The sequence below is a fragment of the Anguilla anguilla genome, chromosome 18, assembly GCF_013347855.1.
Source record: "Anguilla anguilla isolate fAngAng1 chromosome 18, fAngAng1.pri, whole genome shotgun sequence".
Classification (NCBI taxonomy): domain Eukaryota; kingdom Metazoa; phylum Chordata; class Actinopteri; order Anguilliformes; family Anguillidae; genus Anguilla; species Anguilla anguilla.
This window is the reverse complement of record NC_049218.1, coordinates 9,728,063-9,754,408: the sequence shown is the minus strand read 5'-3', so window position 1 is coordinate 9,754,408 and position 26,346 is coordinate 9,728,063. Positions and strand designations below refer to the sequence as shown.

General features: G+C 50.8%; 1 protein-coding gene across 5 annotated transcripts in view; it reads left to right on the top strand.

The window, feature by feature from the left end:
* cpeb3 (cytoplasmic polyadenylation element binding protein 3) overlaps positions 1–26,346 on the top strand; it is a 40,463-nt gene extending 14,117 nt beyond the window's left edge. For 4 of the 5 annotated variants that reach the window (XM_035400139.1, XM_035400141.1, XM_035400143.1 and 1 more), the window contains exons 4-11: positions 6,799–6,855; positions 10,253–10,276; positions 13,106–13,273; positions 14,078–14,167; positions 20,356–20,474; positions 21,605–21,719; positions 21,803–21,984; positions 25,194–26,346. In XM_035400139.1, coding sequence (XP_035256030.1) covers positions 6,799–6,855; positions 10,253–10,276; positions 13,106–13,273; positions 14,078–14,167; positions 20,356–20,474; positions 21,605–21,719; positions 21,803–21,984; positions 25,194–25,421 — 983 coding nt within the window. In that variant the 3' untranslated portion in view covers positions 25,422–26,346. The remainder of the gene's footprint in view (positions 1–6,798; positions 6,856–10,252; positions 10,277–13,105; positions 13,274–14,077; positions 14,168–20,355; positions 20,475–21,604; positions 21,720–21,802; positions 21,985–25,193) is intronic. The other variant, XM_035400140.1, reaches the window with a different exon arrangement.

Below are 26,346 nucleotides of genomic sequence, written 5' to 3'. Positions count from 1 at the left end.
CATATATACACACACACACACACACACAGTGAGTAGGGGAGGGCTTCTCTCTCATGTCATTCTCAAGTCACTTGTGTAACAGACTTGTTTTTGTGACCTGTTTGAAGAACTGTGCGGGTGTGTGGATTATTGGGTGTATTTCAGTTTCACATAGCCTATATTTCATGAAGGGTCATTATTTTTTCCACATTTTATAAATTTATATGATGCCGCATTTTGAAAGTTAACGTATTGCAAAACAACATGTCAGCTGTAATGAGGTGGTGCTAAGCCTTTTTCTGTTTGCTTTCCTGATCGGAGTCCCTCACCAACAATACTGTCTCTCTTGCTGTGCAGGCCAGAGAAGACTGCAGTGTGTGCACAGTCAATCTGCATGCAAATGTGCTCGCTGAATGCCTCTGTTTTATTCCTCTGCCAAAGTGTGTGTGTGCGTGTGTCCGTGCGTGTGTGTGTGTGTGTTTGTGTGTGTGTGTTCGTGCGTGCGCATGTTTGTGTGTGTGTTTGTGCGTGCGCGTGTGTGTGTGTGTTCGTGCGTGCGCATGTTTGTGTGTGCGTGTGTCCGTGCGTGTGTCCGTGCGTGTGTCCGTGCGTGTGTCCGTGCGTGTGTGTGCGTGTGTATGCGTGTGTGTGTGCGTGTGTGTGTGTTTGTGCGTGCGCATGTGTGTGTGTGTGTGTGTGCGCGTGCTCATGCAGGTATGTGTGTGTGTTTGTGCGTGCGCATGTGTGTGCGCGCGTGTGTGTGTGTGTGTGTGTTTGTGCGTGCGCATGTGTGTGTGTGTGTTTGTGTTTGTGCGTGCGCGTGTGTGTGTGTGCGCGTGCTCATGCAGGTATGTGTGTGTGCATCCGTGCTTCTGCATCCACACAGGGCTGAATTACAGCAGTGGTCACTGATAGTCACCGCAGTGGTGAAACAGGCAGGTGCAGGTGCTTCTGTCTCTGCTCTGCTCTGACTGCATACAGGCCTGTGTTTGAGGAATAAAAACAGCCGAACGGCAGGAAGTCGGCCAGCTCTCTCGCTCCACTCACCGGGGTCAGCCGGGGGTCACGTCCAAACTCAACAGACGGGCAACAGAGGTTTTATTTTATTTTTCTGATCGTCTTGACGAAGCAGCAGAAGTAGGCCCCAGAGCAGCACTAAGCTCATTCCCTCTGCCGCCTCTTCCCATAATCCTCCATTCCTCCTGAGCCTTTCTCAGGGCAGCTGTGGAGGTCAGGGGTCGGGCCTCCGCGCTCACAGCCAGCGGGTTATGAATTCTCGTGCTTTCCCTGTGAAAAACACCACTGTCTCTCCTGACCCGCTCTCTCCTGTGGAACGTTTCTCGGAATGAATGAACAAGTGAATGACTAAGCAAATTGACAGAATGAGTGATTGAATGTATGGATGAGTTCATTTTTCGGACAATTCATGCAGGGCTCCGCAGAGCTCCCGTTTTAGGAGCATTTGCTCCTGAAAATTGATGCGTGCTAACTGGAAAAATAATTTAGGAGCGCATCTGCTAATCGGGATGCATTAGTGCGCTCCTACGCTTCTCAGCTAAGCAGCCACTTGTGCTGTTAGGGTAATGTGTGCATAGAGCCCTGTCACGGTCAAATGAATTATGATTATGTGCTGGGCATTTTTGGCGGTGAACTTGAAGACATGGCCGCCACGTGCTGATTATATTGTAGCTTCTCTTGCCTATTTGAGTTTTTTATTTCTTCAATCAAGCGGTTAAGATATTGTTAGATCCCAGTTATTTCCCAGTTATTATAATACAGATCCATGATCTGGATATGGACCTGTGTGCTGCTGTTGTTTTCACGGTAGGAACAGATCACTTTGCGTATGTGTTTGATCTATATATGTAATGGCTGATATGAAAGGACTACATTTCTAAATTGAACACATTTTAGCCTTCGAGCCAAAACAAATCTTTCACTCAAAAAGATGAACTGTACATTAGAGCCCGACCGGTGTGGGATTTCTGTGACCAATGCACATGCCGATTTTAGAGGAGAAAATGAATGGATCACCGTTATGGTGGCCAGTGCAGCGAACGCTTGAGCCGGAATGAAAGCGGATCTTTCTCCGTGTGGAAACTGCCCTGACGCAGCTTCGCAAAAGCACTCCAGAGGCTGCTTGGCTTAAACGACTTATTATCATTAAAGAAAAGATTGTTATTAGCATACAGAAGAATAATTAAGAGCTTGTTTTAATTTTGGTATTGCAGCTGTGGTTGGAATGAACACCAGCATACAACGGTGCTCCACCAGGACTTAGTCTGGGAGCCCCAGGCTTACACTCACTGCTTGCTAGTGCCGTTAGCCTGCTACACACAGTGACGTGACGTTCACTCCTTGAGCTTGCGTACCGTCGAACCGCGTTTCAAACTCACGTTGCTGGTTTCCCCGGAGAAAGAAAGAAAAAAAAACGAGTCCCAAACTCCATATGCAGGCCTTCTGCAGGCTGTCAATGCAGATCAAATTGTGTCGTCGTAGGCTGCATTCGATTAGAGGGGGGGGCGGAGGCGGGGGCGGAGAAGAGTGGTGAACTCTGGATCGGATCAGAGGGGTGAAAATCTACAATGATTTATCTGCTGTGATTAATTTATAAAGACAATGTATGCTAGTAATTATTTTCGAAAAAGGAGTGCTCGTGTCAGCTCATGTGTCAGTGTTTAACCAAAAAAATGTGTATATATACATTAAGGTCCTCTACATTGGGCACGTCGTCCTTGATTACCAATTGAGATGGTCCGCAAATATCGGCTCCGTATAGAAGTTTCTGGGCCGTGCTGCACATGGCGTCTACTGCACATGTATCTGTATTAAAGTGCAGAGTGTGTGGAATACGCCCGAGCAGATTTCTGACCGTGGGCGCGGGACCCTGCAGTAAACGCAGCGGACAGCCTGACCCGCTCGCTCGCTCGCTCGCCCGCTCGCCGTGGTGACAGGACCGTCGCGTTGCCGTCTCCCAGGCCTTCGCACCTCAGATTTGCAGATTCGGGGATAGATTACACGCGCTCTCTGACCCCCCCCCCCCCACACCCACACGCCCGCGTTCCTCTGGGACGGCCAAGGACTCTGAGCAGGGGGTGGAGTAGGGGGAGGGGGAGTATCATTGGGGGGGGGGGGGGGCTTTGCAGTTTTTGATTAATTTTGAGAACAGAAATGTCAGTTAGAGGCTTGATTTAATACGAGACTCAGCAGGCTGAACGGGCGCTTCGCTGGAGCCCTGCGTGCTATTTTTGTCGCTGACAGACAGACGTAGCCCCTGAGCCTGGTCGCTCTGGCTCAGTGGTCTTCGTTTTGGAGCAGTGGGCTCAAGCGCGGATTTATGTTTCTCACCCTTCATTTTTTTTTTTTTTCCCCTGGGCATGTAATTAGATGCGTGGGGCAGGATATGTCACCTGTGCTGCGATGCAGACGTTTGCAGAGCGCCTGCGCCTGTGCCTGCGTCTGCGCCTGTGCCTACGCCTGCGTCTCATTCCACCCCGGAACCAGAGTGGCAAATGGCACATGCCCAGTGCTATTTTCAGGAGTAGGGATGGGGTGGGGGGGGGGGGGGGGGGTTGAGGGGGCGGGGGAGTTCAGGGAGAGTTGGAGTGTTGGGGGAGGTCAGTAGAACCAGAATCTTTCTATCAAGTACAGACAAAAACTCTGGTAATAGAAATAATTTGTCATTTTCTGTCATATTTTGTCATATTACATTTTGTACATATATTTTGTGTATTATCATATGCTGATATATTTATACGTTTCCTCATATTAATATTTTGCTGGGGCAACAGTACGAAAAGCTGAATGGAAAAGCATTAATGCTAATGGAAGCCTGTACTCATGCACACAAAACAAAGCCCTGACAGCAGATTTTCTTATTAACATTTCACTTCTCTTTGGAATAATTGAGGGCTTGCAGACAAAGCCCCTCACTTCAGTGTAGCACGGCGCCGGGGATTGTGGGTAGTTGGGCAGCGAGTGGACGTGTGCGGTGTGGGCGGGCCCGCGGTTGAGCGCGCGTTCGCGCGCGTGCGAAAAGCACATCTGCCGTCGTCTGTTTGTCCGTTGGGTCCGAGGCGCTTTTGTCAGACTCTCGGTTTTCGCTTTCGACGCCGCAGCCCCGCAGAAGCCCTGCAGAAGCCCCGCTGAAGCCCCATCTGAAGCCCCATCTGAAGCGCCGTGTCGCAATCTGCACACCTCTTACAACACAGACTCTCTGTGTTTCTCACATTAGATGCTATATATAGAGGCACCAGGGTAAACTGTAAGACACTCTGTGCCCTCTCTCGCTCTCTTTCTCTCTCTCTGTCTCTGTCTCTCTCTCTGTTTCTGTCTGTCTCTCTACCTCCCTCTCTCCCCCTCTCCCTGTCTCTCTCAATCTCTCTCTCTCTCTGTCTCTCTCTCTTTCTCCCCCCCTCCCTCTCTCTTTCCATAGAGACTTATCTGTCGAGTTTAAGACCATGGAGGCCGTGTTGAAACATGTGCCTTTTTCACACCAAGCGCAGATGTCGTCGTTGTCTGTTGGATATTTAGACTGTGAGGTTTTCTTTAGGATTGTGAAATGACACCTCGGTTCAGTATCTCGGGCTTACTGAATTAAACCTGTTATTCACCTTCGCCTTATTGATGCTACACCCAGTGATGCCAGTTTAAGTGAATGCATTTCACGTTCAAATTTCAGTTAATTTTTATGGATTACAAAGGCCTGAAGAAATGAACTGTGTAGAGCACTAAGCAGAATTGTGAGCGATTTGTTTTAAATCAAGCTAATGGGCACTTTTTGTGTTTGTGAGTTTCTGTGCATGTCATTCTGCACATAAAGGAAACAATGCACACTAATAAGCTGCAAACCGAGTGGATTTAAGTGAGCCCGAGAAAAATTTATTTTTATTTTACCTTTATTTTCCCAGGAGAGTCCCATTGTGACAGAATCTCTTTTACAAGGGAGACCTGGCCAAGAGGGCAGCTCAGTTAAAAGATATTACAAGGAGAAACAGCACATTAAAAATATATGTATTTGTAACAATACCTTTTAAAAACTTTCCAGCATTTTCTCCTCGCCTTTCCTCCTGGATTCCTGCATGATGTATGACCACCATGGTCTACCATTCTCTGTGGTTTCACAGTTATAGTTTTCAATTGTATAATTGACGATGACAGGAAGTGTGGAGCACTGGGTCAGGAGGTGGTGATGTTTTTTTTTTGTTTGTTTTTTTTTTATCTCAGAACCTTCCATTAAGGTGTTCCAGAAGTGAATAGCCACAGACATGTAGGATTGGTTTCAAGTTTGGCTAGATTTGTATGGATTGACATAAAAACAGAGAAAGCTTACCCAAAAACTGCATACAGATGAAGGATTTCATTTGAATTCGAACAAAGCTTCCAATTCTGTCCCTTTCAAACACAGCCGTTTGGCTCTTGCAGTGCACATATGCATTGTTGATTGTAATGAGTAGAGCCGTTCTATTGTAATGTATTTCTATGTGAAAGACCTTCTGTTAGTGAGCACTGTCTGATAGTGACCCAGTACCACAGCTCACCCCAAACTCAACCAGACCCCTGAAAGTGCAGTCTGTCCTGGCAGGCTATTTCACATGAGTGCTATAATTGCCTGTTGGACAAAGATCGGGCATGGTCAGACAGACTTGTCCAGAAAGACAGTCTAAAGCTAAGCAATGTATGTATTTTCCAGGACCTCTACGTAGTTGCAAAAAACATTCACATTTTTATCTAGATGGATTAAATGTATTGTACCCAAGTTAAGCAATGGGCTACTTTTCTCTGGTAGCAAGAATGAAACTTTGATGTTACTGTTTTACTAAACTGAACTCTTTGAAGGATTTGTAAAAGCCACTAACCACAGATTGTGGGCTGATAATCCTGTGGATAGGGTTGTTGGGAATAAGTTGCCTATTTAGATACATCTGGCAGCTGTGGACTGCACCTGTTGCCTAACAGGGAGTGGTGAGGGGTACACAAAAGTGAAGTATTTGTGTCAGAAACACCTGAATATTTTCCCATGATTCCATGGCAAAACTCACAAGTCACTGTGTTTCTAAATATAGACCACTTGAAGTGTGTGCGTGTGCGTGCTCACATACGCTCGGCTGTCTGTGTTTATGTACAATACCCGGAAATTCCTTCTCTGGCAGAGTGAATGTCAAGTATGTGACATCTCATGCCTTTCCTCCAGACCGCTGTGGAACCGTCGGCATTCCGAAGGCCCACGGCCAGGATTCTTCTCCCCTTTGTCCCTTTAGCACGATCCGCGCGCTGAGATGCGGCTGACGCGCGCCCTTAAGAGGGAGCTGAGTGTAATGTGTGAATGCAGTGAATGCTAACGGCTATGCTAACTCGCCGTTAAGAGGGAACTGAGTGTAACGTGTGAATGCAGTGAATGCTAACGGCTATGCTAACTCGCCGTTGAGAGGGAACTGAGTGTAATGTGTGAATGCAGTGAATGCTAACGGCTATGCTAACTTGCCGTTAAGAGGGAACTGAGTGTAATGTGTGAATGCAGTGAATGCTAACGGCTATGCTAACTCGCCCTTAAGAGGGAGCTGAATGTAATGTGTGAATGCAGTGAATGCTAACGGCTATGCTAACTCGCCGTTGAGAGGGAACTGAGTGTGATGTGTGAATGCAGTGAATGCTAACGGCTATGCTAACTCGCCGTTAAGAGGGAACTGAGTGTAATGTGTGAATGCAGTGAATGCTAACGGCTATGCTAACTCGCCGTTGAGGGGGAAACTGAATTAAATGTTTGAACGCAGTGAAATGTCTCCGATGCTGACGGCTGTGCTAACTTGCCTTCCGCAGGACGCATGGGCCTGAATTTCCACCACCCAGGAGCAGATCACATAATGGCACTGAACAGTGAGTATTGCCCTTTCCCGCCTTTTCCCCTGCTTTTTTTAAATCAGCTTTATTGCCTCGTAGGTGCTGGGTGAGTCAAGATGGCGTCTTGTGATGGCGCCTACCCATTTGCTCAAAGCAGAACTGCTCTCTCTATAGGCTCACAGTTATAGAGCAGCATTTCAGGCTATCACAGATCCATGCGGGTTAGGGCAAACTCGTACACAGATTACAGATCAGCTGATCTCAACAGCGGTGAATTCTGTTTCAAAATCTGAAAATTAATCTGTATGTTGAAACTTGGAAATGATTCAGGACTTCGTAACCATTAGCTGTAACTTTAATCACTGTAATTTATTTGACGGAGCTCTTTGGTTTCCTGTGGCCTTATGGGTAGGGTTTTTATGGATCCCTGCAGTGTGTGCTACAGAGAGTACTTGTGCACCCGGCTGCCCCTTAGCCAGACAGGGATCCTGGATGAACTCAACCCCCTTAAGATGTCAGGGTTCAAACTGTGTCTCACTGTCTGACCCCTGACCTCTGACACCGGGAGCCCCACTGGGCTCAAATATAGCTCCCTGTGAACCTTTAGAAACATTTCTAGAAATTTGCTGTGTGTAAGGTGATATTTTTGCACCATTTTCACTCCCGGTTACCAGCCAAACTGGGAGGACACCTCGTGGGAGCATTGGCAGTTGAGAGGAAGGCAACGTCTTTTATATATATATATGAATTAATTTTTTTAATTTACTTATTCCCCATGTAGTTTTCACGTTTCATTTTTAAAAAGCATGCGGTGGAGTGGTTTCTATGGGCTTGGTGTCTGTTGTCCTAAAGGCCAATTGGACCAGGAGCCAAGAGGAAGGGCTCTGTCTCCACAGCAACCTGTTAGTGGGCGGGGTTTCAGGTTTCTCTGACATTACTAGACCTGTGGTTCTGCAGGGAAACCCAATCCGGGTTTTGAAGATGGAAGAGAGGGTGGAGAATCTTTACCAACCTGAGGCAGCAAATCATTACTGGAGAAAAAGAGCTGGAGAGGCAAAAGAAGAAGTGAAGGGAGTGGAGAAAGAAGATAAGAGAAGGAGAGGAAGAAGATCCAAGAAAAGAGCAGGATGAGGAAGAGAAAGAGAGGAAGCAAAAACTATACCTTGACATGCTCCCATCTGGGACATCACCATCCTCCTCCTGGTTTTGGGGTAGAACCGACAACCCCCCTCCCCCCATGGCAGCCTCACCCTGTGTGCTGAGTCTCTCCAGTCTCAGCCAGCTCAGAACCATGTGACACGTGCATGTTGCCCCGAGGCCCTTCTGCAGGCTGCGGTGCAGGACGGGGCGTAAACGCTCAGAGAACGGCGGGCGGTGGGGCGCTTTAATTAGCACTGAAGTGTTTGTGAAGGGGGGACGGGGACGGGGGGGGGGGCGCTGTTCTTTTTTAAGAAGCCTCTCGGCATGACACGTTGAGACCTGGGAGAAGGCTGCAGTCACACAGGCCTCGAAGCCCCAGCTATGTTACTCTAGGCCAGAGTTTTGTTTCCACACGAATTAGGTATCTATTGGCATTTCCTTGGGTCCCCTGGGAAAGGCTGCACGGGCCCAGGTGGGCGTTTGAAGTGTGAGGTGGAACTCAAAGACAAATTGGTGCTGACAGGCCTTTGGAACGGGATTCCGCTGCGTTACAATGTCACGACGGTATTTAGCGTTTGCACAGTTGAGTCTTTTGGAAGCCTGAAAGGCTGTAGTCGTGCTTTATCTCCCTTTTATTTCCTGTGTTGTTGAAGTTCAGTAGTTTGAGAGGTTGGGTCCTGGGAATCAGAAAAGGCCCAAATATGACGGAGGAAGAAAGCTCATGTAGGAGCTTGCATTGTACAGTGCGGAACCAAACCCACAGAACCAAACCCGCAGCATGGACCCAAGCCTGCAGAACCAAACCTGCAGTACCAAACCCGAAGCACAGAATCAAACCCGCAGAACCAAACCTGCACCCTCTACACTGGAACTGCACCCTCTACACTGGAGCTCTGGGCCTGTTTCTTATTTTGTCCCTTCTCCTGCTGACAGTTTCTCAGGAGCTGGGGCTGGCCTGGGGGCTCCGAATTCCTCCTGGGGTTGCTAGGCGCCCTGCTCCCTCTCCCCTCTGACCTTAATCACATCCTTCTTACTCTCTCTTCCTCTCATGAATGCATACATACATTTAATAATTGTAATAATAATAATAATTATAATAATTTTTGAATGACAGTTATCTAAAGCGTGTAGGCAGTAACATTGTGTGAAATACTTGCATGTGGCTGTGGATTTGACAGTAGTTTTTCCTCTGCTCTGAGGCAAGCAGCACACTGGATGTTTCTTTTTTGGACTACATTACCCATCAACCCACATGTCAGGTGTGAGGGGATGCAGCATGGTACCCTGGACTGTCCCATGTGCCAAAAAAATCTATGAACTCTATGAGTGAAAGCTGCAAAATGTAATGTCACTTCAGACATGCGTACGCAAACACACACACAGACACACACACAGGATCTCGCTGAGAAGACCAAAACTTAAACTTGTGTAGAAGTTGTGCATTTGTCTGTTCAACAGCTCCCCCGTACACACATGCGCACACACACACACACACACACACTCACATGCGCAGACACACACACAGTAAAAATGCTACCCCCACTCCACCCCACCCCACCTCCCTATCCCATAATTCACAATTTCCCAGTGAGTTTAGACGGTGAGCTCACTGCTGGCAGTGTTTTCACCTGCTGCTACCAGAGCACTGAAAGGGAAACATGCTGTTCTGAGAATTGGATCACACAGGTTCCCCGTCATTTTGGGTGTGCCTTGGTCATTTGCAGGATGGATACTCCTCAACTCTTTCTCTCTATCCCCACCCCCTCCCTCCCTGTCATGTTGCCCTGGTTTCAAATGACCGCACTTTGGGGGACGATTAAGGGTAGACTCGAGCCACAACCCAAAGGCTTAGCTGTACTGTTGACTAAATGGAATGAATGGCTTGTTGTTCGTGGATATTAAATACTGTGGCGCTACACGGGACGTAGGCACAGGAAGTCCTGCCACTGAGTGGTAACCGCCATTAGGAGTGTTAGTGCAACAGTGATGAGCGAATCATTGGTTCCTCCAGCAGTCCAGCGCTGGCTCTCCCCAGAGGCAGAGCTGCAGTGTTTGAGTGTTTTCACTGATGCCAAGCCGAGGGCCGGGCGAGTGTCAGAATGATTCAGCAGAAGCGGACAGAGGTGCCTTTTTTTTTTCTTTTTTTTTTACCAGCTGAAATGTTTAATCTGTTGCTCTGTCTGTTCAGGCCCTCTGCCCATAAACCCACAGCTCTGTGTCTCTCTCTCTCTCCCTCTCTCTCTCTCTCTCTCTCTCTCCCCCTCCCTCCCCCTCTCTCTCTTCTGACAAGCAGCCAGGAGCTATGGCCGCAGAAGAGGTAACGTGTGTCCCCTTGTCTGTCTCCGGTTGCGGGTTCTGTTTGGGGACGGCACAATCTGCAGCATGTGATGGCTAGAGTGATGTCAGACCATAGTCGGCTTCATTTGTGTTGTGATTGGTTGGATTGCCTCTAATTCTTCTATCTCATTTTAATTGTTTTTTTTTTTATGCGTTAATCTTGGTTTTTACACTGCATTTAATCTGTTTGATGGGGGAATATGCAAGGTTCTATGCGCTAACCTGTCAGCTTAGACTTTTTGCTGCTTGATTAAAAGAAAAAAAAGAATCTGCTTGCATTTGTAATTTTTTCATTCCTCTCTTTATTCTGAGTCAATCTGCTGTACAGAGGAGAGGGTTTTTGGGTCCTCTCTGCAGAGAGGAGGAGATCTGAACCCATGCGGATGTTGTAGCGATCGATGTCAGTTGCGTCTCTGTAACCTGAGGCCCTGCCCAAGTCCAGTTCTCATTGGTCCATTGCGGTGGTTTGCAGTTTCTCATTGGTCCATTTTGCAGCAGGCTGTAAAAAGGAAAGTTAAATGGAAGGAGGCATGTGGCAGTGGGAGCTCCGGTCTCTGCCTGACTCGCTGTGGGCTCACATTATTGATTTACGCTGCGAATCCTGGGCCTCTGAATATCCGCACTTTGTGTGGTGTAAATATAGCAGGACGTGCCCTCGAGCAGTTTGGGTGGAGTGCCTGCTGCTTGAAGGTGCAGCAGTGGCACTCCATCCTGGACTTTATGGGAGCTCCAACTTAATGGAGAACCGTTTCCTAATCATTATACCAGACAGGTACTATAAAGCTACTGCAAATGACCATATCCATACTTTCCCATTCCAGAGCACTTCAGCTCCTGCTGATTTTAGCCTTTGGGGTCCAGATTTATCTATGATTTGGTTAAAGAACCACAGCAATAAAACGCTATGCTGGATACCAGTGAATGCTGGGAAATTATTCCTTTTGACGTATATATAACCCAGCCAAACCTGCTGCTGTTATACACCCAAGTGAGACCTGTTGCCATTTTCAGGTTTTGTGACTGGCTGACCGTTTCTTTTTAAATGATTAAGCTGAATGTAGAAGCAGATTGACTCAGTAATAAAGGCAGAACATGGCAGTGGTGGTTATTTTGAAATTATCTTTTGTTGATTGGTTTTTAAAGAAATAACTTAATTCCTTTAACTTAAGGTAGACAAATATTTCTCAAACATTTCCACAAGCTTCCCGTGACCTTGTGACAATGTAATCGCATTGTTGTAATCGTTTCATTAGAATGTTGTGGCAATGCTGTGTTGCATGTTGGGAAATTGCTGTGAAATACTCTAGCGTGTCGATGGGTCACGCTGCTGTAGGAGGTGAGGTCCTTTGGATGAGGCAGTCAAGGGAGGTCCTGACTCACTGTGGTCATTAAAAACAGAAAAATTAATTTCGAAACTAGAATACACATTCCTGGCTATTGTTAGCATTATTTTACCTGGCCAGGTGTCCCACAGCGTTGGCTTTGGAATTAGCACATGCACAGCGAGCCATCTGGCACAAAATGGCTGCTGTGCTGCATGTGCTTCTCTCAGCCACAACTAAGGGCTGTCTAACCCGAACTGGATTAGCCTGTGCGGCAGGCATCCATTCATATTCTGTTACTTCCTCTTATTGTGTTATTTTACAAGTCAGGCGACATCATCCAAAGACCAGCTCCCAGAAAAATGGGCTGAAGCTTATGCTGCTGTAATTTTAAAAATGTTCAATTTTTGGGAATATATTTCGGTCATTATTTGTTGATTGTTGATTTTTGTCCACTGCTGTAAATACTGTGCATTTCCATTTCTTATCAGTTATGTCCTATTATCCTGTCATGTCCTATTTGTTATTTTCGCTCGTATACGAACATTCCTGTTTTAATCGTTATCTCTACATAGCAAGTCAAAGATGCTCTGGCTTTTTTGTTGTTGTTAGCAGTAAGTGGCTGTGTGCGTTGTGGAGGGAGAAGCGAATGTGTGTGCGTGTGTTTGTAAGCGCACACCTGAGCTCGGTGCTGGTTTTGTGGACAGACCACAGGGCGGGACCGTACCTTAGCTATGTCTGCTCTCTCCTTCCTCTCCCCCCATAATGGAGTTTGTCCAAGAGAGGCTCTAAGCTGCTTAGCGCACTAGCGTCGAGCTCGCAGAGCGGTCCGGTCACCTGGCCGTCTCACCCAGGAAGCGCTGAGCTTCCGCCCGCACGTCTGCTCAAGGTCAAGCCCCACCCTGCCTCTCCCCCCCCCCCCCCCCCCCCAAAGACCAATCATTTTGAGGCTTTGGGGTCACCTGACCTAGTTCTGGAACCATTCCCCACCCAGCCCAACGGATTGGGCCTGCAGAGACCAGATACTGTGTTAAAAAAAACAGTGAGAGCCATATGTTTTCAGTTACTTCCTTTTTTCTCCTCTTCTTAACACTCACGCCATGCCCCCCGCCCACTCACCTCATGCAGGGATGATTTGGGAGCGGACAGTTATAGGGAAGACCAGGAAGGAATGTGCAGAATGTTTGATTTTTATTTATTTTTTTTGTGCTTGTATGTCCATCTGTGTTTGGATGGACAGTGGTTGTTGATCTCGGAGAAAAACATGGGTTCGGTGTCGAATCCCTTTTTTTCCCCTCCAGTTTATTATGATAGTTTTCACTAATATTCTCACCCAACCCCACCCCACCCCACCTCCCTCCCTCTCCTCCCCCCCTTCTCCTTTCTTTATTACTCTCTCCTCATCTCCTCCTCCCCCACGCCTGTTCACTTCTTCTCCTGTTCTGTCCATCGCCGCCCCTCTCTCCCTCCCTCCTCCTCCCGTCCAGGCCGCTCTTCCCTCTTCCCCTTCGAGGACGGTTTCCTGGACGACGGGCACGGGGATCAGTCCATGACCCCCGGCATGGGTTCCCCCACGCGCTGCCAGAACGGCGAGAGGATCGAGCGCTATTCCAGAAAGGTCTTTGTGGGCGGCCTTCCTCCGGACATCGACGAAGGTATGACTCATTAACCGAATTATTTACCGGTTATTCTTATTTTCCGTATTTTTGGAGAGGGTGTTAGAACAGGCAGTGGGCTTACTCCAGAAGGCCAGGCCCGTTGGTGAACCAGTGTCCGGCTACGATGTTTCCCTAGCGATGTCACCATGTCAGACAGGCGAGGTGACTGCAGTGCGTTGTACGCTGGTGGTGAGGTCACGATGTAGAAGAAAACAGCGAATGATATCTGGGACTCTGCGGCGGTTATTTTAGGAAGAGCTGCGTAGTGAATTCTCAGCAGATGACTCCACAGTGACGCGGTCGGCCTGCAGTCCGTGATACTGCCAGAGGGGGCAGCGCGGCGCACCCAATCAAAACAGCTGCCCTTATGCCCACGTCACCTGGTGGCAGACGATCTGTGTTTTAATGACGTGACCTGAAAAGCCCCTGCGAATCCTGTATAGAATGACATGTCGAGTGCCACATCCTGTACTCAGCAAGGCAGCTCACTCCTTTTTGTACCTGAATTCCTGTTTAACTGTCAGAATGAAACGGTGTTGCCAAGGAAATTTCCAGCAAGGGGTTTGGCTGATTAGGGTCTCCCATTAGCAGAACGCTATACAAGGAACTGTGCGGAAGCCCAATTTAACTCTGTTACAGAAGACACCCAGAGCCCTTTTCACAGAACAACTCGATCCTGGTAATGCTGGGCTGAGAAGTGTTTTCGGTCCGGTTATTTTTGTGTGAGCCCGCCCTTCTCCTGAATGACATTACTGTTTTAGCGAGTGACCCCCCAGCCCCCTTTCCTGTTTGCGTCCGCAGACGAGATCACCAACAGCTTCCGTCGCTATGGACACCTGGTGGTGGACTGGCCCCACAAGGCGGAGAGCAAGTCCTACTTCCCACCTAAAGGTAACAAGGAGCCCTTTCAGCACCCACAGGCCAGGCTGTTTACCCAGCACTCTGCACAAACAGGAAATCAGCCAATCGCAGCCTGCGCGTTTCTAATTGTGTCTATTTGCGGACGTACGCGCGCGCGTGCGCATATAGGGCAGTGTGCGTGTGTGTGAGTGTGAGCGTGTGAGTGTGCACATAGGGGAGTGTGAGTGTGAGTCTGTGTGAGTGTGTGTGAGTGTGTGAGCGTGTGAGTGCGCACATAGGGGAGTGTGAGTGTGAGTGAGTGTGAGTGCATGTGAGCGTGTGAGTGCGCACATAGGGGAGTGTGAGTGTGAGTCTGTGTGAGTGTGTGTGAGTGTGTGCGTGCGCATATAGGGTAGTGTGAGTGTGTGTGAGTGTGAGTGCATGTGAGCGTGTGAGTGCGCACATAGGGTAGTGTGAGTGTGTGTGAGTGTGAGTGCATGTGAGCGTGTGAGTGCGCACATAGGGGAGTGTGAGTGTGAGTCTGTGTGAGTGTGTGTGTGCGCGCATGCGACCGCGTTCCCCTTTCAGAGTGACACACACACCGCTCATATTTGAAGTGTGAATTAGCACTTGAGATGTGCAGCGTCGGCTTCGGGGAGCAGCTGAACTCAGAAGGACCCGCCGGTCCCCGGGCTGTGAGATGATGACATCATGATTTAGGTTAGCGGCAGGCCGCAAGCGCAGCGGCGCCCTGGCGACTGTCGGAAAGCCATATACGGTGAACGGCAGCCGCCGGCCTCCCCTGGCGCAGAGCGAGGGATGCCGTGTCGCCTGGCGAATGCTGGAGGGAGGAGGGGGGAGGGAGGGAGGGAGGGAGGGGGGGTGCCTTCCCCAGTTTTCCAGAGGAAGTTTAATTTGGCCCGGGGATCACAGTCCTGCGTAACCCCGCCCCCTTCAGACGGCAGCGCGGAGCGGCGTGTTGTATCGAGCGCCCGGCTAAAGCAGGGCTGGAAATGGCTGGAATTCCTGGAGCAGATGGTCATGCGCCACATCTGGCAGAGCTGTGCAAGCTGGCCAGCCCTTTTAAAAATGCTGCTGTTCTTCCATTCAAACGGGGCCCTCTCGGCCGAGGGCTTCTCGGAAAAAGCGCCCTTGTACCGGAGCGCCCTGCCCGCCTCTCCACACGTCCGTGACGGGCGTGTTCCTGGCGTGTTCCTGGCGTGTTCCTGGCGTGAACAGCGTGTTCCATGTTCCTGCGTGCCGTGACACTTTGGGGTCCGCCTGTTTCTAACGCCTTTGAAGGCAGGGCAGTTAGAGCTGCGGTTTCCCCGTTTGTGAATGATGTGCCTGGTTGTGCTGCCACAGCACGGCGGTGTGAATTAAGTGGCCATGCTGAGGAAGACACTAGTGCGAATTCCCTGCCTCTGACAGTGGAATCACATGCTCAAGAACCAGGAAAATTAGCGTGATTACTAACAGTAATATTTGGCTTTTGAGTGACCTGCAGACAAACTCCAGTTTGTGAGCCGGAACCGTGGTTGTCGGTCTATATCTTCACCCACAATGCTCTGGGGCAGTGACTCTTGCGTCTCACGCCTACTTCTATCTCATTAGGTCCTCTGGGCAGTTATTTCTGACCATCAGAGGACGTTGTGTTCTTTCAGACCGGGTGTCCATACTGGGACGTCCCACGGGATGAGAGACTGCTCGTCCCCTTTTCGCTGGAGCAAAGTGGCACAGCGCACAGGGGCACCTCTGTTTGGGACCATTACCCACAATCCATTTCTGTCGCACAGTGCACGGAGCAAATGGGGTTTTTGGGTGCTGTTTGTCTGCTTTTACATGGCTCTCTGTGTCTGAGATGTGTGGGGCAGGGTTACTGCTGGTTGAGGAGATCTCTGTCTGAATTTTGCATTCGTATTGACCTTTGTTTGTGGTTTCAAAGCAGTCGGGCGGCTTTTCTTCCGTGGAAGTTAGGGTGTCAGTATTTTTGGTTGTGTGTCGGCCGGCCGGCTGTTGGACGAAAAGACAGGTTTCTCTTCCTCTTTAAATGAAGTTTCGGGCCTTTTTTTTTGGTGCAGTTCCCACACTGAAATACTGCTAGTGTTTGGGGTCGGGGGGGAGGGGGGGTGTAGGGGGGGTTGCAGTCGGTGTTTTTCTTCTCTTTATTTTAGAATTAAAGAGGCAGAACCACCGAAAGGCAGCTCAGCCAACCCCTTACTGAAAGCCCCAGAGTTCCCTCTCCCTGTGATGTTAATAAACTGTGTGCTTTTTGAATTATTTCAGCTGGCAGAGCTGTAGTACTGCTCTCCCCTGCTCTCCCCTCGTCTCCGCTGGTCTCCCCTGCTCTCCCCTGGTCTCCCCTCGTCTCCGCTGCTCTCCCCTGCTCTCCCCTGCTCTCCCCGGGTCTCCCCGGGTCTCCCCGGGTCTCCCCTGCTCTCCCCTGCTCTCCCCTGCTCTCCCCTGCTCTCCCCTGGTCTCCTCTGCTCTCCTCTGCTCTCCTCTGCTCTCCCCTGCTCTCCCCTGCTCTCCCCTGCTCTCTCCTGCTCTCCTCTGCTCTCCCCTGCTCTCCCCTGCTCTCTCCTGCTCTCCTCTGCTCTCCCCTGGTCCCCCCTGCTCTCCCCTGCTCTCTCCTGCTCTCCCCTGCTCTCCCCTGCTCTCCCCTGCTCCCCCCTGCTCTCCCCTGGTCTCCCCTGCTCTCCTCTGCTCTTTCCTGCTCACCCCTGCTCTTCCCTGCTCTCCCCTGCTCTCCTCTGCTCTCCTCTGGTCTCCTCTGGTCTCCCCTGGTCTCCCCTGCTCTCCCCTGCTCTCCCCTGGTCTCCCCTGCTCTCCCCTGCTCTCCCCTGCTCTCCCCTGGTCCCCCCTGCTCTCCCCTGGTCTCCCCTGCTCTCCCCTGCTCTCCTCTGGTCTCCTCTGGTCTCCCCTGGTCTCCCCTGGTCTCCTCTGGTCTCCTCTGCTCTCCCCTGCTCTCCCCTGCTCTCCTCTGCTCTCCTCTGGTCTCCCCTGGTCTCCCCTGCTCTCCCCTGCTCTTCCCTGCTCTCCCCTGCTCTCTCCTGCTCTCCCCTGCTCTCCCCTGCTCTCCCCTGCTCTCCCCTGCTCTCCCCTGCTCTCCTCTGCTCTCCCCTGCTCTCCCCTGCTCTCCCCTGGTCCCCCCTGCTCTCCCCTGCTCTCCCCTGCTCTCCCCTGCTCTCCCCTGCTCTCCTCTGCTCTCCCCTGCTCTCCCCTGCTCTCCCCTGCTCTCCCCTGGTCCCCCCTGCTCTCCCCTGCTCTCCCCTGGTCTCCCCTCGTCTCCGCTGCTCTCCCCTGGTCTCCCCTGCTCTCCCCTGCTCTCCCATGCTCTCCCCTGCTCTCCCCTGCTCTCCCCTGCTCTCCCCTGCTCTCTGGGACGCGTCTCATGTCTCCTCAGCGCTCTGTAAATCTGCGGAGGAGTGCGCTGCTGATCTGTGTGCTTTTCTTCTGAAAGATTGAGTGTTTCTGGACTCTGGCCCATCTCAGATCCTGAAATGAAAGATCATATCTGTTCTTAATACTGTTTAAAAACTTCAAGAAAGTGATATAAATACAATGGTGCACAGTTCAGGAAAGATTAGCCTAGCAAATTGCTGTATATATATACTACCTCCAAGGTTAGTCTGTGAACCTGTGTCCTGACTCTGCACCCCTGTGTCATTAGTCTGTGCCCCTACACTAAATCTGTGCCCTTATGACCGAGCACTGCTCCCCCATGCCTTGAGTATGCTCCCTACACCCTCAGTATACACCCCCTGTGCCCTGAGTATGCACCCTACACCCTTAGTCTGCACCCCTGTGCCCTGAGTATGCACCCTACACCCTCAGTCTGCACCCTTGTGCCCTGAGTATGCACCCTACACCCTCAGTCTGCACCCTTGTGCCCTGAGTATGCACCCTACACCCTTAGTGTGCACCCCTACACTGTGAGTGAGTGTGTGTGTGCATAACCTGGGGCGGGGCCTGTAACACATGGCAGCGCAGGCTGAGTGGGAAGGCCTGGGGGCGTGTGCAGGAGCCGTAAATCAGCGGGATACGCGGCTCTGCCGTGCGCCTGTGCCGAATCCTCCGCCCGGGGAAGAGTACACCGTGTTCCCGGCCCGCTCTGCGGCGGCGTCCTCCTCCTCGCACGCCCCCCTCTCTCTCTCTCTCTCTGCGTCGCACACCGACCCAGGGAAAGTGCAGAGCGGTGCATTTCCCTGCACACCGACGCCCTAACGGAAGCAGGAAGCATCGAGACGTTTGAATACTTCTGTGCTTACCGCTCTCTGCTCTGAAAGAAAAGGGCCTTCTGTTACCTTCTGGTAGTAGGTCAGTGTATTCGTCTGTTGCTGTAATTGTTGCAGTAGCAGCTTATATTACCCACAATGCACCAGGCTTTGTGGGCTGTGTAATCCAGGGGCTGTTTGAATGACAGGAAGAGGGACGTGTTGCTTCCGAACAGAGCAGGTCCTGAATCGATTTCCCTGCTCAGTCTCTCAAACGGCTGGAACGGGATGGCGGTTTTTAAAAAAATATACGCTAGCAGATGTATTTGGACTGAGGCATACCGCCATGTTCTTTTTTTGTTCTGTTTTTCTTCCGAGTCCTTCTTGTTTTGATCTCTGAAATGATAGCCTGATACACTAGCCTGCACCGCCGAGCTCCGCCCACCGATCGCAGCGTTTCCCATACATGGTCAGACAGTGTCCATGTGGAAGTACCGGCGCAGAAGGGCACTGTTACGTATGCTAATTAAAGCGCATAGTCTTTGCGCATAATTTTACAGATGCGTATGCACTGCAGCGTTCCATTACTGTGCAGTGTGGGAGAGAGAGACTCCTGGCTGGTTGGGAATTGTAGTCATCCAGTCAGAAACCTGTCAGGGGCAGGCCGTTGGCCTTTGTGATGTGATCATTTAATTGACTAACTGGTAGAGCCGGGGAAAGCAACGGGAGAGTGGTCTGCCTGAGAATATGTGTGCTAAATTTCTCAGAGAACGAGAGCAAGAGAGAATGTGAGTGAGCAAAGGATAGAGAGATGTAGATAGAGAGAGGGATAAAAGGAGAGGGAGAGAGGAGCGCGGACTTCGTGCCTTGGCCGCCAGCCGTGTCGCTTGAGCGAGCTCTGGGCCGGCGCGCGCGCCCTTCTGTTGTGCGGCTCTGTTTGTTTTCGGTGGAGGAGGCCCGGGAGCTCCGCCTCCCAGCGCCCCGGCAGGCGAGCGGGTCTCTAATGCGCTCCGGTCACGGCGCCTGGGCGAGGTCGCGCCGCCCTCTCCGGCTCCGCCCCCGTCCCGGCTAATGGGCCCCGGAACGAGGCTCCCGCTGCCGTCCCCCGGCCCAGCCCGGCCCCTGGCACGCTCCGCTCCGGCGGCACTCCGGGGCTCACGGGAACAAAGACGAGGGCGCGGGGTCACTGCTGACGCACGCTGATGATGTCACTGCGACCGACTGCAGGGCTCGTCTCTTCTGTCTGTTGTCGTGAGCTGCTGTCCTCTCATGTCAGGGCTGGTTTATTTTTTATTTTTTTTTGCTGAAGCGCCTGAGACTGCAGATGGGCTTTACAGAGCTGAGCTCAAGTGACAGCATCAGGCCGTACAGGGTTTGTGTGAAGGTCTTTGATTAACAGTGTGAAACTGTAGTTAGAGATACTTCTTTAAACTTTATTTTTACCAGGCAGGCCAATTAAGATTGGAGTCGTATTTACAATGATGGCCCGGCTTATTTACATGACCCGTGACCTGAAGTTTTGTGGCTTAGTTCAGTCGGGGAGGATTCTGGGAATCGGAATGTTTCGGAGGCGGCGAGTCACGAGTCGGACGGCCGCGTGACCCGCGGGTGTTTGGCGGTTGACTGCGAAGCCGGAGACCCTCCTCGCGCGGTCCTGTCGCCGCGCCGATCGAGCTAAAGGTCAAAGTTCGCCCCTCTAAAATGGAGCTGACTTTCGAAAGCAGTCTGCTGAACAAAAAAATATGACCCCCACCCCCCTTACAAAAAACTGCTACAGCTTCACTCCCATTAATGCTTTCCTGTATTATTGCATTTCATTTTAACTTTATTCCTAACTGCTGTAACTGACCCTCTCGTCCTTCACTTAAGTCCAGCGTGAATTTCCCTTTGGAGCCAGTTAGAGGTGACGTTCACAGGTCTAAATAACACTGCTGTAGTGTAGAGGTCTGTAGAGGCATCATTGTGGATGGCTAGTCACAGTCCAGCCCTGATCCCCCCCCCCCCCCTTGTCCTGTTTCCTAGGATACGCCTTCCTGCTGTTCCAGGAGGAGACCTCTGTACAGGCCCTCATAGACGCCTGCATCGAGGAGGACGGCAAGCTCTACCTGTGTGTGTCCAGCCCCACCATCAAGGACAAACCGGTGAGTTTAACAACACTGCTGCCAGTCCCACCATTGGACGGTCAGTCTGTCAATCAAAATAAATCCTTAAGGTCCCTGATAGGCAGTCAAGAACATAAGATATTGTGATGAGAAAAAGCCATTCAGCCCATATAAGCTTGTCATTTTCCTCTTAAAGCAACACAAAAACATGTAAAACATGTCTAATTGTTTGCCAAAGCATTAAACACATTCAGGAAATTTGGGGACTTTTCCTACTTTAGCTCACCCTTAGTGGCAGACTGGGGAGTTGTGGGGCTCTCCATATTGGTACAACAGACAGGATCAGCCAACCTCTCTCCTCCGTCCTTTCGTCCTTTCTCTCCTCTCTCCCCATCTTCTCCTCTCTGTCTTTTGTCGTTTAACAATTTGAAGATGCGTTCTTCTCCATTCTGTTTTGCCTGTTCTCTTTCACCTGTCATCTGTCTCCCGCCTCCCCTTCATCTCCTCCTCTTTCGTCTGCTTGCTCCGCCCCCCTGTCACCTCTTTGATTCGCACTTCCTGTTTTGAGGCAGCCGTCTGTCTCTAATGCAGCGCAGTCTCGGCCCTGCAGGTCTGTCCGGGGTCATTAACGAGCTCTGTTAAGCATTTAATTAAGTCCTTTCTTCCTGCCGCCGGCCCTAATGCACCCTGGGAGCTCTGAGCAAACAGTGACCCCGGGCGCCACTTCCTGCGTTCCACTTCCTACCGCTCCCCCCTCCCCCCCACCCCCCCACCCCCCTCTGTGCAAACAGAGGTCCCTTTTAGCTCGGGAAGGAGGGACAAACACACCCCTGCCTCCACCTGGCCCTTTAACCGTGAGCGCTGGGAGGGGGGGGAAGGGAGTTCCTGTTATCCTGTATTAAACCTGTCTGCCCCTTCTAATTAGGCTAAAAACCCCGGTTTCAAAACACCCCCGCACCGTAAAATTACATCACCTTTTCAGCAGAGCTCTCGCCTTGTTGTGCAGCAGTGGAGTTCAGACTCTACGAAGGTAAAAGCATGAATCGGCTGTCTGTGTGAGTGTGAGTGTGAGTGTGGGCTTGTAACCTGAAGGTTGCAGGTTTGATTTTATGGGTACTGTGTAGAAATGCTGAAAGTTGTGTAATGTAATATTCTTTCTTCCGCCACAGGTTCAGATTCGGCCCTGGAACCTGAGCGACAGTGACTTCGTGATGGACGGCTCCCAGCCCCTCGACCCACGCAAGACCATCTTCGTGGGGGGGGTCCCCCGGCCCCTTCGTGCAGGTAAGAGGGGCGGGCCGGTCTGCGTTTGGAGGTCTGTAACGCTCCTGTGTGGGGTGGTTCTGAGGACACTTCCTTGCCCGCAGTGGAGCTGGCCATGATTATGGACCGCCTGTACGGAGGAGTCTGCTACGCCGGCATCGACACTGACCCCGAGCTAAAGTACCCCAAGGGGGCGGGGCGCGTGGCCTTCTCCAATCAGCAGAGCTACATCGCTGCCATCAGCGCCCGATTTGTCCAGCTGCAGCACAACGACATTGACAAGCGGGTGAGTGCCTGGCTCATGAACCTGTGTCTGTCTGTGTGTGTGCGAGAGAGGGGGAGAGGGAGAGGGAGAGGGAGAGGGAGAGAGAGAGCCAGACAGACAGGCACTCTTCGTGTTGAATCATGGTCAGTGTTGTTTATCTCATAAACAGCTCTCGCCTGGTTTTTTATTATATCTTAACCTCCAAAATTATACATCCACAGTCAAGTCCCCCCCCCCCCCCCCCCCAATCAAACCATTAATTTCAAACCTACAGTAGAAACAGGATTGCATTCTATGCAAACAAACTGCCTATATAATCATGGCAGTTGGTGGTTGGAAACCTGACAAATGCTAGTCTGGGAAGATAATTATATGACCTTCCTGTTACCATGGATACGTCCGTCCGCTGCTGTTCCACAGGTGGCAGCCGTCCCCTGGTTATATTCAGTCTGTTACACACGAGCTTACTGGCCCGTGAACAGCCAGGACCCAGGGGTCTGCCACTGCCAGGGCAGGTACAAAGTGCCTGAGCTGGAGTGGTCCAGCAGGTTAACCACTTGGGGCCTCCTTTATAAAACTTCACGGTGGTTCTACTCTAAAAGGCCATGTACGCACAAAAGAAGAAAAGTACGTATGGTCAAACAAATCCTTATTTATGAACCTGTCTGGACGTGAACCTGCACCTTGAAATCTTTTCATACATGCATGAGCCCAGTATCCCACCCTGTTAACTCCCACATTTAACCATAAATGGTTAACGGAACACCCACTGTGAATACTGATATGCATATAAATCAGCTTGTCATTCCAATGAATTGTCAGGGAAAATGCAGAAGTTGGAAGACAAGGAAGAGAATCTTCACGGAGTGTGAAATTGAGACGCCCGTTCTGGAGGTAGAGGCCAGATGGGGCCACATCGTTCGGTGGATAGTCCAGGCGTGAACAATGCAAGAAAGTCTGTGAGTGGCACACTGTCACAGCAGCCAAATCATTTTAGAAATGAAAAAAAGAAGTGATGGGATATTAAAGTGGATACAAAGATGCAAGGAAGCGCAGTGGTGTCACTGGTGATATTATCGTTTTTCAGACGGATAATATCTGGACGCTTAAATATGGACTTTCAGAATAACGCCAGAAAGACTAACTGCTCGGGCCTGGATATTCCTCTGACCAGGAATATTAAGTGAAACGGGTCTGTAGGACACTTATCTGCATTTCACCACTTTGCCATCGGAGTCACCATTCCCAAAGTGTGGGTCATAGTTTATAGTGCAAATGTGTGCATTTTCTGACATGGAAGTTTTTAAAAAATAAATCTCAGATCTGCAGGGAAAGTGGCCATTTGTAAAAGAGGCCCTTGCAGTTACCCGGGTCGCCATGGCATTCGTTCCAAACGCGGTTTTGGGCGGTCTGCTGTATGGTTTGACGCCGTTCCCACTGGTGTGGTCGGCTTGACTGTGCAGGTTTCCTAAGTTCTGTGTGTGGTGTAGGGTTTCCCCCTGGGGCCTGCAGTGTCTGTGTGTACGGTTTCTCTGAGCCGTGTGCTGATAAGTGGAGCAATGCGCGGTTTCTCTGTAACGTGTCCAGTTTCTGTGTAACTTAGTTTCCCTTCACGGTGTATAGTTTCTGTGTGCAATAGCTTCTCTATGCAGTGTAGGGTTTCTGTCTTCTGCATTTCTCCGCATAGTGTAGTGTACAGTTTCTCTGTGCACGGTGTCATTTCTTTGCACGCTGCCCTGAGTCCAGTGTTACGTCACCTTTAGGTACAAAATAAGATGGCGGGATAATTTTGTACCCGTGTAATTAACCGGTTGATCCGCCCCCTCGTCCGGGTGATTGAGCGTTGCGTTTAACGCTGCATTTAGCAACTCCCTCAGAGCAAATCTTAACAGGCGTCTGGATGCTGACAGTTTGGTCTAAAAGTAGCTGGAAGGCGTTCACTGCAGGTGGTACTGAACACGCTGTTCACCCCAGAACGCTTAACACGTCTGTTTGTTGTGTCTCATGGGTGCCGAGACCGTATTTAGCCTTTCGAGCAGATTTTAATTATAGATACAAGCCAGATATTTAAAAAAGTGTCTTCTCTGAAAATCTCTACTTTGGTGTGCTTTTTTCATAACAAGTAGGTGTCCGTCATTAAAGTCTCCCACTGATCTATTCGGACCGCGGGCTGGTGAAATCCTCTCGCCTAAGTTCCCGACCGACGTCGTTTTCCTCGAGCCTTCGTTTCGTGCGAGTCCCAGAATGCATTGCTGCACCCCCTTCTCCCTTTGTCATCCGGTATTACTTCACCCGTTTTGATTAAGCGCGCCTTTTGTCGGGTTTGTCAGGCGGGAACAATGTCGGGAGCCGAGGCGGGGTTTCCGCGCTCCGGGCCCGACGGCGTCCGCGGCGCGTCTCCCGGGCGACGCGGCGCGGGGCGGAGGGCCCTTTATTGCTCCTGTCTGGCCGCCGCGGCGGAGATTTGTGCGCCGACCTGGCGCTCTCTCCGCTCTGACCGCAGCTGTTCCAGCCGAGGCGGGTCGCCATGGCGATGGGGGGGGGACCGGGCTCGCGTTGCCTGGAGTCCTAAGGCCAGCGGAGAGAGAGAGAGAGGGGGGGGGGGGGAAACGGGCGGGGCGGGTCGGGTCCGGCTCGCAGCGCTCGCACGCCGCTCGGAGCGTCTCGGCGCTGACGCTGACCCTCGGCCGCCGGTCCTCTGCTTCCGGAGGCGGAGCTAGCAGAGATGGCCGCCGGAGGCCTGCTGTTATTCGAGGAGGAAGGTGAAGGCGAACGGGGCGTGCGAGCTCGCGTTTGTGTTAGTGTTTCTCCGCTCTCCTCGTCTGGCTGCCTGCGATATCTCCTGCTCGGTGCGGGAGCTGCTCTATCACTGCCACACACTCGCGCCGAAATATAACATGCTCACTATAGGGAGGGCTGCCTTTCAGTAAGATTCACACAGTGAGAGGGTGCGGTAGAAGGAACAGGAGAGACTGTGAGAAATGGGGGAGAGAGAGAGAGATGGGGAGAAAAGGGAAGCTGCTACCAGAACAACGATAGACGAATAACACTTCACATGTAACCCTTGGATGCCTCACTGGACACGCAGACGCACGCAGACGCACGCAGACGCACACAGACGCAAGCAGACTCATCAGACCTGCTCATCAGGCGCGGGGCGTAGAGCAGCTTTCCTGCACATTCAAACGTCAGCTGAAAACGCCGTGTTCTGTCTCTGCTGCCCCCTGCAGGTGGAGGTGAAGCCCTACGTGCTGGACGACCAGCTGTGCGACGAGTGCCAGGGGGCGCGCTGCGGGGGCAAGTTCGCCCCCTTCTTCTGCGCCAACGTGACCTGCCTGCAGTACTACTGTGAGTACTGCTGGGCCAGCATCCACTCCCGCGCCGGCCGCGAGTTCCACAAGCCGCTGGTCAAGGAGGGCGGCGACCGGCCGCGTCACGTGTCCTTCCGCTGGAGCTGAGGGGTCGTGGCCCCGCCCCCGCCCCGCCCACCGCCCCGACACCTCGCCCAGCGTCCCCGGGACAGTGCTGCACCCACCGTCACCCCCACGCCCCCCCCCCCCCCCCAACCCATAATCCCCCACCTCTACCACAGCGGTGATAACGCCTCGGCACACCCCTGCCTTTTTGTTTTAATTACTGTTCTCAGCTCATTGTCCTTAGATGTTATCTATTCAGAAAAAAAACGCAAGAAAACAGCAAGTCAAGTTTATCTGTTGAGAATTTGCACTTTTGGCACTAAAATGTACACAAACCACACATTGGAGAGAGAGAGAGAGAGAGAGAGCCGGGCCTGGTACCAGAACCGGGCTGTTCTGACATCACTGGTCCTGCTGACTAGGTGGTTCAGTCTGCCCCCGTTAGAACCTGCCCCACCTGACTAAAGCCCTAGTGAGACTATACATATATATATATATGAAAATTATATATTTTTTTGTTTTATATCTATCTATATCTAGATAATTTAATTTTGTGACCGGAGCATGCACTTATTTTCAGAAATGGTAGGACATTGCCCCTAGTAAAAAAAAAACAATTACCAAAGGTAAAAGAAAATAATAAATTAATTTAAAATAAAAACAAAAATAGGTGGCATAACATGTAGCAAAAAAAGAAAGAAACAATTATTCAATAATCAGTAGTGTGGGTCAGAAACACCCAGATTTAGAATAACAAGCCTATATCTGCTCTCCATTTTGACTTTGAAATATTAATACCTCATAAGCTCAATCAGAATCCTTTTTTTGCTTTTAATGTGTTTGGTTAGTTCTTTTATTTGTATTTTTATCATTTTAGTGTTATGTAAATGTAATGCTGCAATAGCTTTTGCTGCTAAATCCATGGTATACCCTCATGCCATAGTACTTTATTCAGGCTCGTGTGTAA